General features: G+C 52.2%; 2 protein-coding genes across 3 annotated transcripts in view; one reads left to right on the top strand and one right to left on the bottom strand.

Annotated features, from left to right (window-relative positions):
* Nucleotides 1-1,789: 1,789 nt before the first annotated feature.
* LOC117885648 (tyrosine-protein phosphatase non-receptor type substrate 1-like) lies at nt 1,790-11,544 on the bottom strand. Of its 2 annotated transcripts, none has more exons than XM_034786978.1 (6): nt 11,414-11,544; nt 9,080-9,421; nt 5,094-5,213; nt 4,969-4,990; nt 4,452-4,494; nt 1,790-2,218 (listed from the first exon to the last, which is right to left on the bottom strand). In XM_034786978.1, exons 1-6 carry the CDS (start codon nt 11,484-11,486, stop codon nt 2,081-2,083), a joined length of 738 nt encoding a protein of 245 aa, XP_034642869.1. In that variant the 5' UTR covers nt 11,487-11,544; the 3' UTR covers nt 1,790-2,080. The 2 variants fall into 2 exon arrangements, with proteins under 2 accessions (XP_034642869.1, XP_034642870.1); XM_034786979.1 differs by having other exon boundaries at nt 5,094-5,198.
* A 4-nt stretch (nt 11,545-11,548) lies between these two features.
* The window catches only part of LOC117885649 (signal-regulatory protein beta-1-like), an 83,378-nt gene continuing 81,438 nt past the window's right edge, over nt 11,549-13,488 (top strand). Inside the window, exon 1 of the mRNA XM_034786982.1 lies at nt 11,549-12,885. Within this exon, the coding sequence (XP_034642873.1) occupies nt 12,813-12,885 (73 nt within the window). The 5' untranslated portion in view covers nt 11,549-12,812. The remainder of the gene's footprint in view (nt 12,886-13,488) is intronic.

The raw sequence follows: 13,488 nt of genomic DNA, 5'->3' as shown, positions 1-13,488 counted from the left end.
CAGGGGTTACTCCCGCCCAGTTCCCCGGCTGCAGACAATGCCAGGACTCGGCCCCATCTGTGCATGAACCAACGGAGCCGTCCGGGCACGCGGGACTTCGCTGCCCCCTGCAAAGAAGGCAGCCGGGATGCAGCCCCTGAGTGTCTGCACGCGACTCTGGGCCAGATCCTGAGCTGCAGTAAATTGGGGTAGCGTCACTGCAGCCAGTGGAGCTACCCTGATTTATAGCAGCTCAGGATCTGGCCCCATGAGGCAGAACGCCTCCATTGCTCCCCCTTCCCCCGGGCAGTGCAGCTTCTCTCCATCCCTTGCTAGGCGCCCTCCAGCCCTTCGTTATGGAATCATTTCCCTCAGTGACTATTTCAACCCTCCTCTCCAAAGTGCCGAAAACACCACGGGCTCCCCCAGGTGCCAGGAAACCTTCAAACTGGGGGGCTGATCCCCCCGAAATGGAAGGTCCTGCACAATTTAGCAGCCCCCTTCATCATTTTCAAAAGGGCCAACCCCCAGTGCAGAGTTCCTGTAGGCGTGCTGGCTGTCTAGCCCCTCGGTAGGGCTGTGTCTACAGCACCGTGGTGTAGACGCTCCCTACCGTGATGGGAGGGGTTTTTCCATTGATGTAGATAATCCACCTCGCTGAGAGGGGGGAGCTAGGCTGACAGAAGACCCAGCTGCATCTACAGTGGGGCTTAGGGTGACCTAATGAGTAATGACATCAAACAAAGAGCGACATTTTTAACGGCCCTGAGCAGTGTGGCTGGGTCAATCGAATTTTTAGGTGTAGACCAGGCCTAAGATTCCTAGGTTATAAGGCTAGAAGGTTTGACTGTGATCATCTAGTCTGACCCGTGTAACACAGGCCATAGGACTTCCCTGCATTAATTCCTGGTTGAACCAGAGCAGATCTGGTCGTGATTTAAAAATTGCCAATGATGGAGAATCCATCACGGCCCTTGGTAAATTGCCCCGGTGGTTAATTATCCTCCCTGTTAAAATGCATTAGTCTGAATTGATCTAGCTTCCGCTTCCAGCTGTTGGATTGTGTTGGACTTTTCTCTGCTAGACTGAAGTGCCCTCGATTATCGAGGAGTTCCCCTTGTAGGTACGTACAGATGGTGACCAAGTTGCCCTGTGGTAGGATGGGTTCCCCTGGCCCCCTCCCCCGGTCAGGATGGGGTTAAAGAGCTCCTCTGGGCACAATCAGCCCCAAACCAGCCACCGGTGCGGCTTGTCAAACCTGGAGAGGGGCAGCCCCTCGAAAGGGGGGATCCAAGCCCAGTGCAGGCTGGCACTCGGAGGGAAGCAGGGTTGGAGCTCCCAAGCCCCTCCAAGAAGGAGCTGTATGTCAGGAAAGCTGCCGAAGATCCTCTGCAGAGGTAGAGGGGCCATCTGTAGTTTGCTTTGCTTCCCCTAGAGCCCAGGGTGCGGAGTCTGGGCCCCCCCGAGGGGGTTAGAAACCCAGCCTCCCGTCCTGAGGGCGATTTGCCTTGCGCGGGGCGAGCCCGGGCTGTTTTATGGGCTGCAGGATTGTTTGGTTTGTCATTTTGGACTGCAGCCAGGAGGCCCCACAGTCGTTCGGCGGGAAGGGGCAGAGTGGGGGCGAGGCCTTGGGGGCGGAGCACCCCCAGGGAAAAGGAAAAGTCAGCCCTATGTGTGTGTCCCACCGTTAGAAGACTTTATCCTAAGAACAACCTCAGAAATCACAGAGGCCGTTCATGTGATGGCCTCTGATACCGTCCGTTCAAAGGCCGCGGCTCAGATTTCACAGGCAAATAGTCGTTGGCTCTGCTTAGAGAGAATATCATTGAAATCTTTAATTGTTTCTGAAAACAGGAACATGGCAGGCGGCTGCTGACTTTCCAGGTCGTGAGTTCCCCCGGTTCTGAGTCACATCCGCGCTGGCAAACGCCAGCGATAGCGCAATAAGGTGCCAGAGAACAAGAGACTGTGTCAGTTCCGGGCCTGCCACGGGGACCGCGTGTGACCTGGATGACTGTGCGCTGTGTTCTGCAGAAAGCTGCTGCTTCCTCCTCCGACAGTCTTTCTCCGAGGGTGTCCAGAGCCTCGCTGCCTTCTCCCTCTACCTGGCGATGGCCTGGGTTACCTTAACGGCAGCATATTCAGAATGTTCTTCTGGGGCGCTCTTCTTGGGCTGCTGGAGCCCGGCCGTGTGCTGCAGGTCAGCGTAGAGCACGTCTGGGTCTTTGCTATCACCGGGCTAAAATGAAAGGGTTCATGCATTGGTTCCTGGGTGCAGTAGCGAGCTGTGTACGCGCTGAGTTATGCACGAGCACAGGCACGGTATGGTATCCCTGCGTTTAGAAGAACAAACTGCCCTCGTCTTATCTCTCTGAATTACTCTCTGGCCCGCTGTGGTGTAGCTTTGCACCCAACCAGCAGGGAGGAGGAGAAGAGGAGAGATTGCAAAGTTACAGTCAGCCCGAATCGGCCAGTTTCCTCCCCCTGCTCTCCAAGCAGTTTATTTCTTCATCCCCTCTCTGCTCTCAGCACATAGGGCCATCAGAGCGGTGCGTGCATGCCCTGGTTTGCGCTGGATGCTGTACCGCTCAATAGAACATCCCCATGCGGTGCGCAAAGTCCTGACTTCTCTGGGTACAGTCCATGCCTGGCACCGAAGGGTTAATGCTAGCTGGGCTGCCCGTGAATCACACCCAGACGCTAGGTTTAAAAAAAGAACGCGAAGGCGCTAGAGAAACCCCAACAGGAACCTGAGCCTTGCGGCTGAACTCCACCCAAGCTGCAGTGCGCCACGGGGGAAGTAGCCACGGGCTGGAAAATCTCCCTGTGCCTGAGAGACAGCAGGGGCTGGAAGGGGTTCAACTCTGCTACTAATGCAAGCCAGGAAAATCAATGTGCCCCCTTCCTGGGCCAGGTACTGCTCCCCGCTGCAGCCGCTTTCCTGGTAACGGCCGGGAATAGCCGGGATGACCTTGGGTACGTCTACACTGCAGTCAGAGGTGTGATTGCAGCACATGTAGGATTCCTGAGCTAGCTTTCATCTAAACAGCTTGTCAAGATTGCAGTGTAGTGGAGGTGGGCTGGGCTTGCCACCTGAGCAGGTCCCCGGGTCCCCAGCGGGCTCGTACCCAGGGCAGCACGCTGCCGTCCGTGCCACCGTGGCCGCACTGCTATCGTTAGCAAGCTAGCTCGGGTTTGTCTACATGTGCTGCAGTGACACCTCCTGATTGCAGTGTAGACAGGGCCAGAGAGGCCCCTGGTGGGAATGTCCCCCCCTAGGAATAGTGCATAAGGCTGCCATAATGTGGCCCTATGCTGTCTCCCCTCGCAACCCCCACTTTTGGGGCAGCCCAGGGGTGGAGGGGGAGGTGTGACAGGGTGCAGACCACCCCCCTCCCCCCAGTTGTGAGAGGCCCAGCACAGAGCCTGGCCCCATGTTACTGACTTCTCTTTCCATGGGAATTACCATGGTCCCTTCTATTCTCTGCCTGTCTCCTGGGGGCTGCTGGGTCAGTGTGTGTGTGCTGGGCGTTGGTGGCCTGGCCCTGTGCCATACAGGAGGTCGGGCTGGACGCTCTGGTGGCCCCTTCTGGCCTGGAACTCTGTGACCCCGGTGTTTAAACAGCGACGACGGGGCGATGAGCCTGATTCTCCCCCCGGTTACGCTGGTGTCGCTGCGTTGGCCTCAGTGGAATTACTCCCGCCTTACACCAGTGAGAGAAGAACCCAGCCAGTGCCTCTGCGCGCTGCTGGGAGGTGGCGCAGGCTGGAAAGTGACAGCCCAGATGGCCTCTTGGGCCGCTCAGTGAACCCATTTGGGAGGCCAGAAGGGGAGCAACCGGGGAGCTTCCCTGCACCCCAGCTGGGGCAGCTGCGCTGGGTTTTGTGCAGCCTCAGACATCCTGGGAACGGAACCAAATGCCCGCGGCCCTTATGCGTCAGCCCAAAACCCTGCGGGCCTGGTCCTAGAACGCGGTGAGGAGCCCCAGGGCAGTTGGGGATATGTCCAGAGGTGAAAGTAAGCCAGTACGTCACGGCATCCAGGACTGGCTTCCTAGGCCGGTAATTTAAAGGCCTGGGGATTTAAAAGTCCTGCCCCTTCTGGTTGAGGCCACGCCCCTTCTGGTTGAGGTACCGCCCCCCTGATCAGGACTCTGGCGTACCAGTAAGTCCTTTAAGTTACTTTCACCCCTGGGTACGTCTCCACTTAAAGCTGGGGGTGCGATTCCCAGGTCGAGGAGACACACTCACGCAAGAGTGAAGCCACGGCGGTGCGAGAGGCAGGAGGGGCCGAACATGCCTATGGTCTCAGACGCGTGTGTACCCAGGGGGCCCGGCTAGCCTCTCCCACTGCTCCCGCTATACTCTGGTGTTAGCACCCAAGTGTGATCTGAGCCAGTGCAGGTCACATGTCCTACCACACCCCTAGCTTGAGCTGTGAACTTTCCCTTTGTATCAGCATCATGCCATACCTGGCTCTGAGTCCTTCTGTTCTTGGGAAAGGGAGTCTGAGACCTGGGGGAAAGAGAATCTTAATGAGACACAGAGAAGAGGATTTTGCCCCCCCAGAATTAAACTGTGTAGACGAAAAGCATCCCAGAGACAGAATCTGGCCCTGAAAGGTTGGCCAGGGTTCTTGACCAAACCTGGAATCGGCTTTGTATTCGGGGCTGATTTTGGAGGAGGACATTCTGTGCACTTGCTTGTTATATTGCTTTGCTGGGCTCTTAAATACCAAGGTGCCTGAGAAACACCTAGGCACAGAGCGATGTCCCAGCATAGAGACAAACTACCGGGGTCTGGCTTCCGGTAGAATTCAAGTCCCAATAACAGGGCCCAGCTCTGGGTTATGGATAAAGGATCTTTTACAGAACAAAATGCGGTGAGGGGATTAAGCCAGGAGGCTGTTGGGTCAGACAGAGAGAGGACGGGTGAGACTGAGTTACTTGACTAACAGAGTTGTTGGAGTCACACCAATTTTATACAGACCTGGCTGTGCCGGGGCTCCTACCTAGATGGGCAGAGGAAAGAAATAACAAGGTCAGTCAGTCGTGCTTGGAGCAGCAAATATCCCTGGAGTAACTGGAACAGGCTGGTTGAACCAGGGCACTCACCTCTCTTCTTTCTCACAAAGAAGTAAGTGAAGACAAGGAGTAAAACGACCAGGAGGACACAGACGGTGCCGGCAGCAGCAGCCACAGCTGAACCCTGGGAGTAACCTGAGGAAACAGAACCTAGAGGCACAAGTTGCTCTTTAGGGGTGGCAGAGACCATTCTGCAGCTATATATACATAAATAACTGACGGGTGGGTTTGTCTGCGATGCTTCTGTACCCCGGTTCACAGTCACCTTCCAGGACTGCCTGGGAGCCTGGGTACCAAAAAGGAATTGGAATGGCTCCTTTATGAGCATACATTTGGTCTAGGTCAGGGGTGGCCAACCGGTGGCTCCGGAGCCACTTGCGGCTTCAGAAGTTAATACGCGGCTCCTTGTCCAGGCACCGACTCCGGGGCTGGAGCTACAGGTGCCAACTTGCTCAGGGTTTAGCTGATCGCCATATCTGGGGGCGGGAAGGAATTTTCCTCCAGGGCAGATTGGCAGAGGCCCTGGGGGTTTTCGCCTTCCCCTGCAGCGTGGGGCATGGGTCACTTGCTGGAGGATTCTCTGCACCTTGAGGTCTTTAAACCACGATTTGAGGACTTCAATAACTCAGGCATAGGTTAGGGGTTTGTTACAGGAGTGGGTGGGTGAGATTCTGTGGCCTGCGTTGTGCAGGAGGTCAGACTAGACGATCATAATGGTCCCTTCTGACCTTAAAGTCTATGAGTCTAACTTTCGAATGTGCCGGGGGGTGCTCACTGCTCAACCCCTGTCTCTGCCACAGGCCCTGCCCCCACTCCACCCCTTCCCGCCCCCTCCCCTGAGCCTGCTGTGCCCTTGCTTCTCCCCCTTCCCTCCCAGAGCCTCCTGCATGCCACAAAACAGCTGATCGGGAGATGCGGGGAGGGAGGAGGAGGTGCTGGTTGGTGGCGCTGCCGGTGGGCGGAAGGCGTGGGGGGTGGGAGCTGATGGGGAGCTGCTGATGTATTACCGGGGCTCTTTGGCAATGTATGTTGGTAAATTCTGGCTCCTTCTCAGGCTCAGGTTGGCCACCCCTGGTCTAGGTGGTGTTACTGACACCTGGTGGGAGGATGCGCACTATTGGAATGTTAAAATCAACAGTTACAACCTCTTTAGGAAAGAGAGAGTGGGCAAAAGGGGAGAGGGCGCGACACTCTGTGTCCAAGATGGCATTCCCTGTTTCTGAGTCACTGATAACTTAGAAGAAAATGATTTTGAATGCTTATGGAGCAATGTCCTAACCGGAGCACCAGATGGGCTATTAATTGGAGTCTGCTACAGACTCCCAAATTGTACTAGGGAACGGGATGGGGCACTTCAATTTGAGTGACATATGCTAGGGATCTCATGCTGCCAGGATTAAAACATCCTGGGAATTTCTAAACACTATAGATGACAATTTCCTAACACAAAAAGTGTTGCATCCAACACAGGGGCATTCTATATTACACCTTGTCATGATAGATGAAGAGGAACTGAACACAGAACTAAAAAACAATGGTATCTTAGGTACAGGTCGTCATGATTTGATCATATTTATGATGTGCAAACAGAATAAAGTCCAGACAGGTGATATAGATAGATACATGGTGCTTTCAAAGGGCCAGTTTCACAAAGCTGAAAATAATTATGAGCCAAATCACATGGGAAGAAGAATTTAATCAGAAAAAAGTGAATAATTAGGAATTGTTTAAGAATACTCTATTAGATGCCCCAAAAACCCCAATCGATGAAGAAGGCCACGTTGGTTAAAAAACCTACCTAGTTTAAAGAGGCAGTGAAGGCAGCTATTATTTATCTATATCTATATAAATAAAATAATTGGAAGAAAAGGAAAGTTGATAGTAATGAATATAAATCAGAAGCTAGGAATGAAAATTTATAAGGGAAGCAAATTAGAAAATTTATAAGGGAAGCAAAGGGATACAAGGCAAAAATCTATGACCAGCAGAGTTAAGACAATAAGGAGTTTTAAAAATATATTAGGAACAAAAAGAATCCTAACAACGGAACTGATCCATTACTTGAAAATGATAGAATTATCAGTAATAATGGAGAAAAGGCAGAAGTGTTCAATAAATATTTCTGTTCTATACTTGGGGAAAAACCATATCATATAGTCATGTCATATGACAACACTCTTTCCATTCCACTAGTATCTCTGGAGGATGTTAAACAGTAGTTACTAAAGTCAGATATTTTTAGATTGGCAGGTCTGGAGAACTTGCATTCAAGAGTTTTAAAAGAGCTGGCTGAGGAGCTCACTGGACCATTAATGCTGATTTTCAATAACTCTTGGAACACTGGGGAAGTTCCAGAAGACTGGAAGAAAGCTAATGTTGTGCAATATTTTAAAAAGTAAGCAGGATGATCTTGGTAATTATAGGCCTGCCAGTCTGACATCAACCCCTGGCAAGATGATGGAGGAACTGCTATGGGACTTGATTAATAAAGAATTAAAGAAGGGTAATATAATGAATGCCAGTCAATGTGGGTTTATGGAAAATAAATCCTGTTTAATTTAATATCTTTTTTTGATGGGATTACAAGTTTGGTAAAGGTAATAGTGGTAATATACTTGAACTTCTGTAAGGCATTTGACGCAGGATATTTTGACTGAAAAACTAGAAAGATATAAAATGAACATGGCACACGTTAAGTGGATTAAAAACTGGCTAACTGATAGGTCTCAACATGTAACTGTAAACCGGGAGTCATCATCGAAAGAGTGTTTCCAGAGGGATCCTGCAGGGATCAGTTCTTGGCCCTACGCTATTAAACATTTTTATTAATGACCCGGAAGAAAACATAAAAACCCCACTGATAAAGTGAACAGATGACACAAAAATTGGGGAATGGTAAATAATGAAGAGGCCAGGTCACAGATACAGAGCGATCTGGATTGCTTGGTACTCTGTGCACAAATAAAACACTATGTTTTTAACATGGCTAAATGCGAATATATACATCTAGGAACACAAGACAAGGCTCCATTCACACAATGGGGGACTCTAGCCTGGGAAGCAGGGACTCTGGAAAAGATTTGGGGGTCGTGGTGGCTAACCAGCTGAACACAAGCTCCCAGCATGATGCAGTGGTCAAAAAGGCTAATGTGATCTTGGATACACAAACAGGGGTAGAAGTAGAGAGGTTATTTTCTCTCTGGATTTGGCACTGGTGCAACTGCTGCTGGAATCCTGTGTCCAGTTCTGGTGCCCACAATACAGGGAGGATGTTGAGGAATTGGAGAGGGGTCAGAGAAAAGCCACGAGAATGATGGAAAGGATTCGAAAACTTGTCTTATAGTGATCGACTCCAGGAGCTCAGTCTGTGTAGCTTAACAAAGAGAAGGTTAAGGGATGTCTTGAGCATATTCTATAAGTACCTACATTGGGGAACACATATTTAATAACGGGCTCGTCAGTCTAGAAGGGTATAACACGATCCAGTGGCTGGAAGTTGAAGCTAAACAAGGCGTACATTTTTTAACAGTGTGAGTAATTAACCACTGGAAAAACTTCCCAGGGGCTGTGAGGATTCTCCATCCCTGACAATGTTTAAATCAAGACTGGGAAGTTTTGCTAACAGATCCGCTCTAGGGATTGTTTTGGGGCAGTTCTCTGGCCTGTGCTATCCAGGATGTCTGGCTAGGCACAAAGGCCCCTTCTGGCCTTGGAATCTGTGTTAAAAACCCAGGCCAGGATTCAGGGGGACGCTGTGTGGTGACACTGGGCAGCACAGGCTGTGTTAGTCTGGAAGCTGGAGAGCCACAGGGTGTGCCTGTGTCCTGCAGCCTTGCTAAGATTCATCATTATCTCAGGTACTGCTGAGTCCAGTGTCTTCTCTACCGCACAAGGCATGTTACAGCTACAAGAATACAGAACAGAATGGGCAGGAAGAGTTTGAGCTGGTTTGTTTCCCGCCCTGGTAGCAGCCCCCGGTGGGGAGGGGCGTGGGGCTGGGGGGAGCTCGCACTCACCGCTCACAGACACGACGGTGCCAGCGCCGGATCTGATCTCCTCATCGGCTCCCGACCTCTTCTCAAACTTCACACAGTGATAGATCCCGGCGTCCTCGGGGCGGGTGTCATTGATGCGGATGGTGTAGTCTGTGTCAGAGCCATTCACAGCCCGTGTCACCCGGGAGAGTGATCCCTTATCTGCATAAATGAGCTGGCGGCCACTGCCCGAGCCCTTGAACCACTTCACGGGTCCTACTGGCTCGAGCCCAGTCTGAGAGCAGATCAGAGTGAGAGTCTCTCCCGGTGACACCGACACGGCGCCCTGGGGCTGCAGCAGCTGGAACTTCTGGGCCCCGGCCCCTGCAGCGCAGAGACAGTGTGGGAGGGTTTTAGTTAATGACAAGGATAAGGGGTTGTTATTATTCCCGATATTGTGCATTACTTGCACAGTGCTCACAGCGTGTTCAGTGAGATCTTCCTCTCCACCCACGGGGAACTGGAGACTTGGTTTCAGAAGCCCTAAGTTGATCTGACGTCTGTTGGGTTTAACCATTTACCTCCCTGCACTCTGCTCCGTCCTACTTAAACCCCTCACTTTGCTGAAGCCTGGGAGATCAAGATGGGGGGTTGTTCCCACCTGAACCTTTAATGTTCCTTGTGCTGTAAACAAAACCCAAGTTACAACCCCGGGGCAAATTCCCAGCCTGGGCCTCCACACTGGCATGTCTTCAATCAGCAGGTACAGACAGGCATTTGCCCAGGCAGATGGGTGGTTGGGCACCAAATTACCCAATTCATGTGCACAACTCCGGGGACTGCATGTGCAAAGGTGTGTGTGTGTGTGTGGGAAGTGCACAATTTGCATGCCCTATCAGATGCTTGGTTGAGGCTGGCTGAATGCTTTGGCCCACAGGCCCAGACTCTGCTCTTGAACTGACTTGTGTTGGGACTGGTAGCCCCCAGATCCAATGGGATTATGTCCCTCCCCCCCAAGCCCTGTGGCAACGCTGCCCAGCAGCCCCCCTTCACCCTCTTCTGGAGCATCACTCCGTGGCATCGAGCCCTCCACTTATGGGCATCCAGGGGGCAGCTGCTGGCCGAGGGAGCCTTGGCCGTGGGGTTTCCATGGATCTGTGCTGCCAGGAGCTGGGGAGAGCTGAAGAAAGCCCTGGAGTCGGCATGACGCCGCAGAGCTTGGAAGCTGGTGGCCACAGTCTCTGGTGGATCCTTCAAGATCCACAGTGTTTGGGGTCAGTGCTGCTGTTGGGGGCAGAACAAAGCCTGCCCCTTCCCCTGCCCCATCAAAAGAATTCAGAGAGCCACCCAGGGCACATCCCATGGCTAGTACTGCAGAGAGGTTGAGTCTGGTTCTCTCGGCGCAGACTCTGGAGCAGGTCGTGGGTTGCCATGTTCCTGGCAGGATGCTGGTGAAGGCACTTGCCCAGCAGTGGCAAAACCGGCTCCGCGTGTTGCTTGTGCTGAACATGCAAACCTGGAAACAACGTTCTGTGCAGAGTGACTCTAAAAGTCATGCCTATGCATTTCTCTTCCCCTTTTTTATTTATAAACTCGGGGCGGTTGCACGAAAGCAGGAACGTTGTCTCTTTAAGAGGTTATGTGTTATTGCTGTTTATTCCCAACCTGGAGCAGCTGGGCTGGGAGATCATCAAAGCTGTGATGGCAGAGGGGGGTGGGAGGGGGAAGCGGATGGGTCAGACGATCTGTGCACAAACCAAGACCCTCTTCTCCTGCAGATCTCCTTGCTGAAAGGGAATAAGCCCCCGAATGCAGGAAGAGGTGGGGAGGACTCGTTTCTAAGTACAACGCTTTTCAGGAGTTTTCTGTCCAGCGTCGGCGGGGTCCCAGCAGCTCTTCCAAGATTGACATCACTTGCTGCTCTGCTGTAAAACCAAGCAGGTGATGTGGGAGCAGCTCTGGAGGGACTCCATGCAGCCCAGCTCAGGAGGGAGGTCACAGCAGTGCAGGGCTGGGTGCACGGAAAGTGCACAGGACACGCGTGTGCTGCCTGGTCTGTGCTGTGTGCATGTACCTGGAGGAAAACTGCAGAAGAGCTCCTGGAAAAGAGTCCACAAACTGTGATGTTTTTGTAGAGTCGAGTCCCACTCACCGGGAAATACATGGAAAGACCTTTGACCTTGCAACGCCACGTCCCAGTCTCCCCGGGAGGGTAAATGCTCTGTGGTTATTTTAAACACACACACTCTCTCTCTCTCATAAATAGATATCTGTCTCTGTCTTCCTCCTGCACGGAGATCTCTAACTGGCTGATTGCTTTCTCTGTTCGTTAGCCCGTATTGCAAAGCTCCCCTCGCTTGCCCACTTTGTACTCACCTGACTTGTCCAAGGAAGAGAGACCCAGCAGCAAGTGCAGCAGCTGAAGCTGCGCCGACGTGCGGAAAGCCATTTGCAGGGCCGTAGGTTGGAGACCCGTCAGCCCTGTAGGTTTAACAACAATGGTCTGAGCTCACTCCGCTCAGCTGGCAAAGGAAAATGGGAAGTCACAACAGGAAACAGAAACAACTGGCCCGTGCATAATTAACACGTTCAGTGCCTGCCCTCTGCTTGAGCCATTGCTCAGGAAACGACCTGGCGGTGCCCAAACTAGCGAAGAGTTAAAACACGGGGTGGGAATGTTCATTCCGTTTGAACACTAGCAATGGACCCCAAGTGGGATCTCAAATCCAAACCCCTTCAAGACAAGGGGCTCATATTCATCACTCCACCCATTTACTTATTACAGGGTGCTAGAGGACACAGCAGCGTCTGGGCCCCATTGTGCTAGGCACTGGTAATTGGTGGTCTCTGCCCCACAGAACTTGCCGTCTAAGAAGCCGAGACAGACAAGGGGCAGGAAAAGGAAGGTGCTGTTATCCCCCCTGCACCGCTGGAGACAGAAGCACAGAGTTAGTAAGCGATTTGCTTAAGGTCCCACGAGGTGACTCCGTAGCAGATATGGTGAAAGAACCCAGCTTACCTGTGCCGTAAGCACAAGGCTTTCCTGGCTCGCTGATCCAGTGTGAGTTCTGCATTGGATCCAAAACCAGAAAAGCCCGTTTCATGGCTCAGGTTTGGCTCTCCAGAGAAAAGCTGATCTCATAAGATCTCCACCATCAAACCCAACCCCAGCCTAGACCTAATCCAGATCCAACCGCACCTCCTTGGCCCATTGACATGGTTCAGGTGCTGTGAGTGGCCAAGTGACTTCTGCCCACTCAGATGAGCATCGAAGGGGCCTGTCAGATTAACAGCCCTGTTCAGAGAATAGCTCCAGAACAAGGGGTCTCAGGGAGTGGCTTTTAATCTCTTCCGACAGTGTTTCTGAACATGCCACGGCTGGTAAATTCTCTGGTTTGATTTTGAGGGGGGCGGGATGGAGATTTCCTTGACTTCCCAAAGAGTAGCACTCTGCCAAGGCCCTCTCTCCCCCTTTAAATACCCCAGCAGCATTAGCGTGGGTGCTGTATTTCATGGGGGTCAGAGGGCTGGACTACATGAGGCTTCATGGGAGAACATGGGTCACTAGCCGCTTTGCTGTGAGAAGTAAAATTAATAGTAGGGAAAAAACAGTTTCACCTGCACAGATTCAAAACAGGAAATGTCACTAACGCAATCCACTTCCTTCTGCATCAGGGGATGGTCTGATCCTTAACTCTGAATTCTCAGTATCTCTTGAGCCAATGGGGAGCTGGCAAAGGCTGCGGTGTTGAAGGGTCTCCCCACTGCTATCGTGATGGCTTTCTTGACTCATACGTCTGGATTGTCTCGGCCATGCCTGGTGCTGCTGCTTCTCCTGGAAATCCCCGGTAAGTGGCACACGTATTGCCCATGTGAGCACAAACCGTCTAGCCTGCTTTCCTGCTCCTTGAAACAGTGATAAATTCCAGATGCGTCAGTGGACGATCTAAGCCCCTGTATTATTTTATACCATAAAAGGAAACTTCTTCCTGAGCCCAGGTGACCAGCTTGGTCCTGGTGAGCCGTTCTCCGCCTCCATCCCATCGCAGTGGAAGGGGTTCTGTGCGTGTGCAGAGACCCTGTTTGGATCCAGGAGCGGGGCTGAGACCTTATCGTCCAGCCCCATTTTCACAGATCCTTCGGTCTCACTCCATTCTTTCTGCAGCTCACGTCTACTGAGAAATTGTCTTCGCTGAGCTGCCCCCAGAGCTGCCTAGACCTTTGTCCTGAGACATTACAACAGGGTCAGAGCCCATAAGCATGCGCTGCTCCCCCTGACCCCACAATCCCCCCCACCCCAGTTTGATCAATCCGATGGGTTCCAGTTCTCACCTGGCTGTACACCTGCTCCTGTGGACACTTAATAAATACCTGAAAGATCATCCAGCCTAATACAGTCCTGGGTCCCATCCCCTGTCCAGGCTGAGAACTGATCATTGGTTGCTACCCTT

Source organism: Trachemys scripta, chromosome 12, assembly GCF_013100865.1.
Source record: "Trachemys scripta elegans isolate TJP31775 chromosome 12, CAS_Tse_1.0, whole genome shotgun sequence".
NCBI lineage: Eukaryota > Metazoa > Chordata > Testudines > Emydidae > Trachemys > Trachemys scripta.
The sequence above is the reverse complement of the archived record's forward strand: the minus strand, read 5'-3'. Positions and strand labels throughout refer to the sequence as shown.

What these genes read in the sequence shown, in the direction of transcription:
- LOC117885648 (XM_034786978.1), bottom strand. Translation starts at nt 11,486, where the DNA reads ATGGCTTTCCGCACGTCGGCGCAGCTTCAGCTGCTGCACTTGCTGCTG. An exon ending in AGGAGCCCCGGCACAGCCAG is followed by an intron (nt 4,495 to 4,968) that starts GTCTGTATAAAA and finishes TCTTTCCCCCAG; the next exon opens with GTCTCAGACTCCCTTTCCCA. An exon ending in ACAGAAGGACTCAGAGCCAG is followed by an intron (nt 2,219 to 4,451) that starts GTATGGCATGAT and finishes CTTTCATTTTAG; the next exon opens with CCCGGTGATAGCAAAGACCC.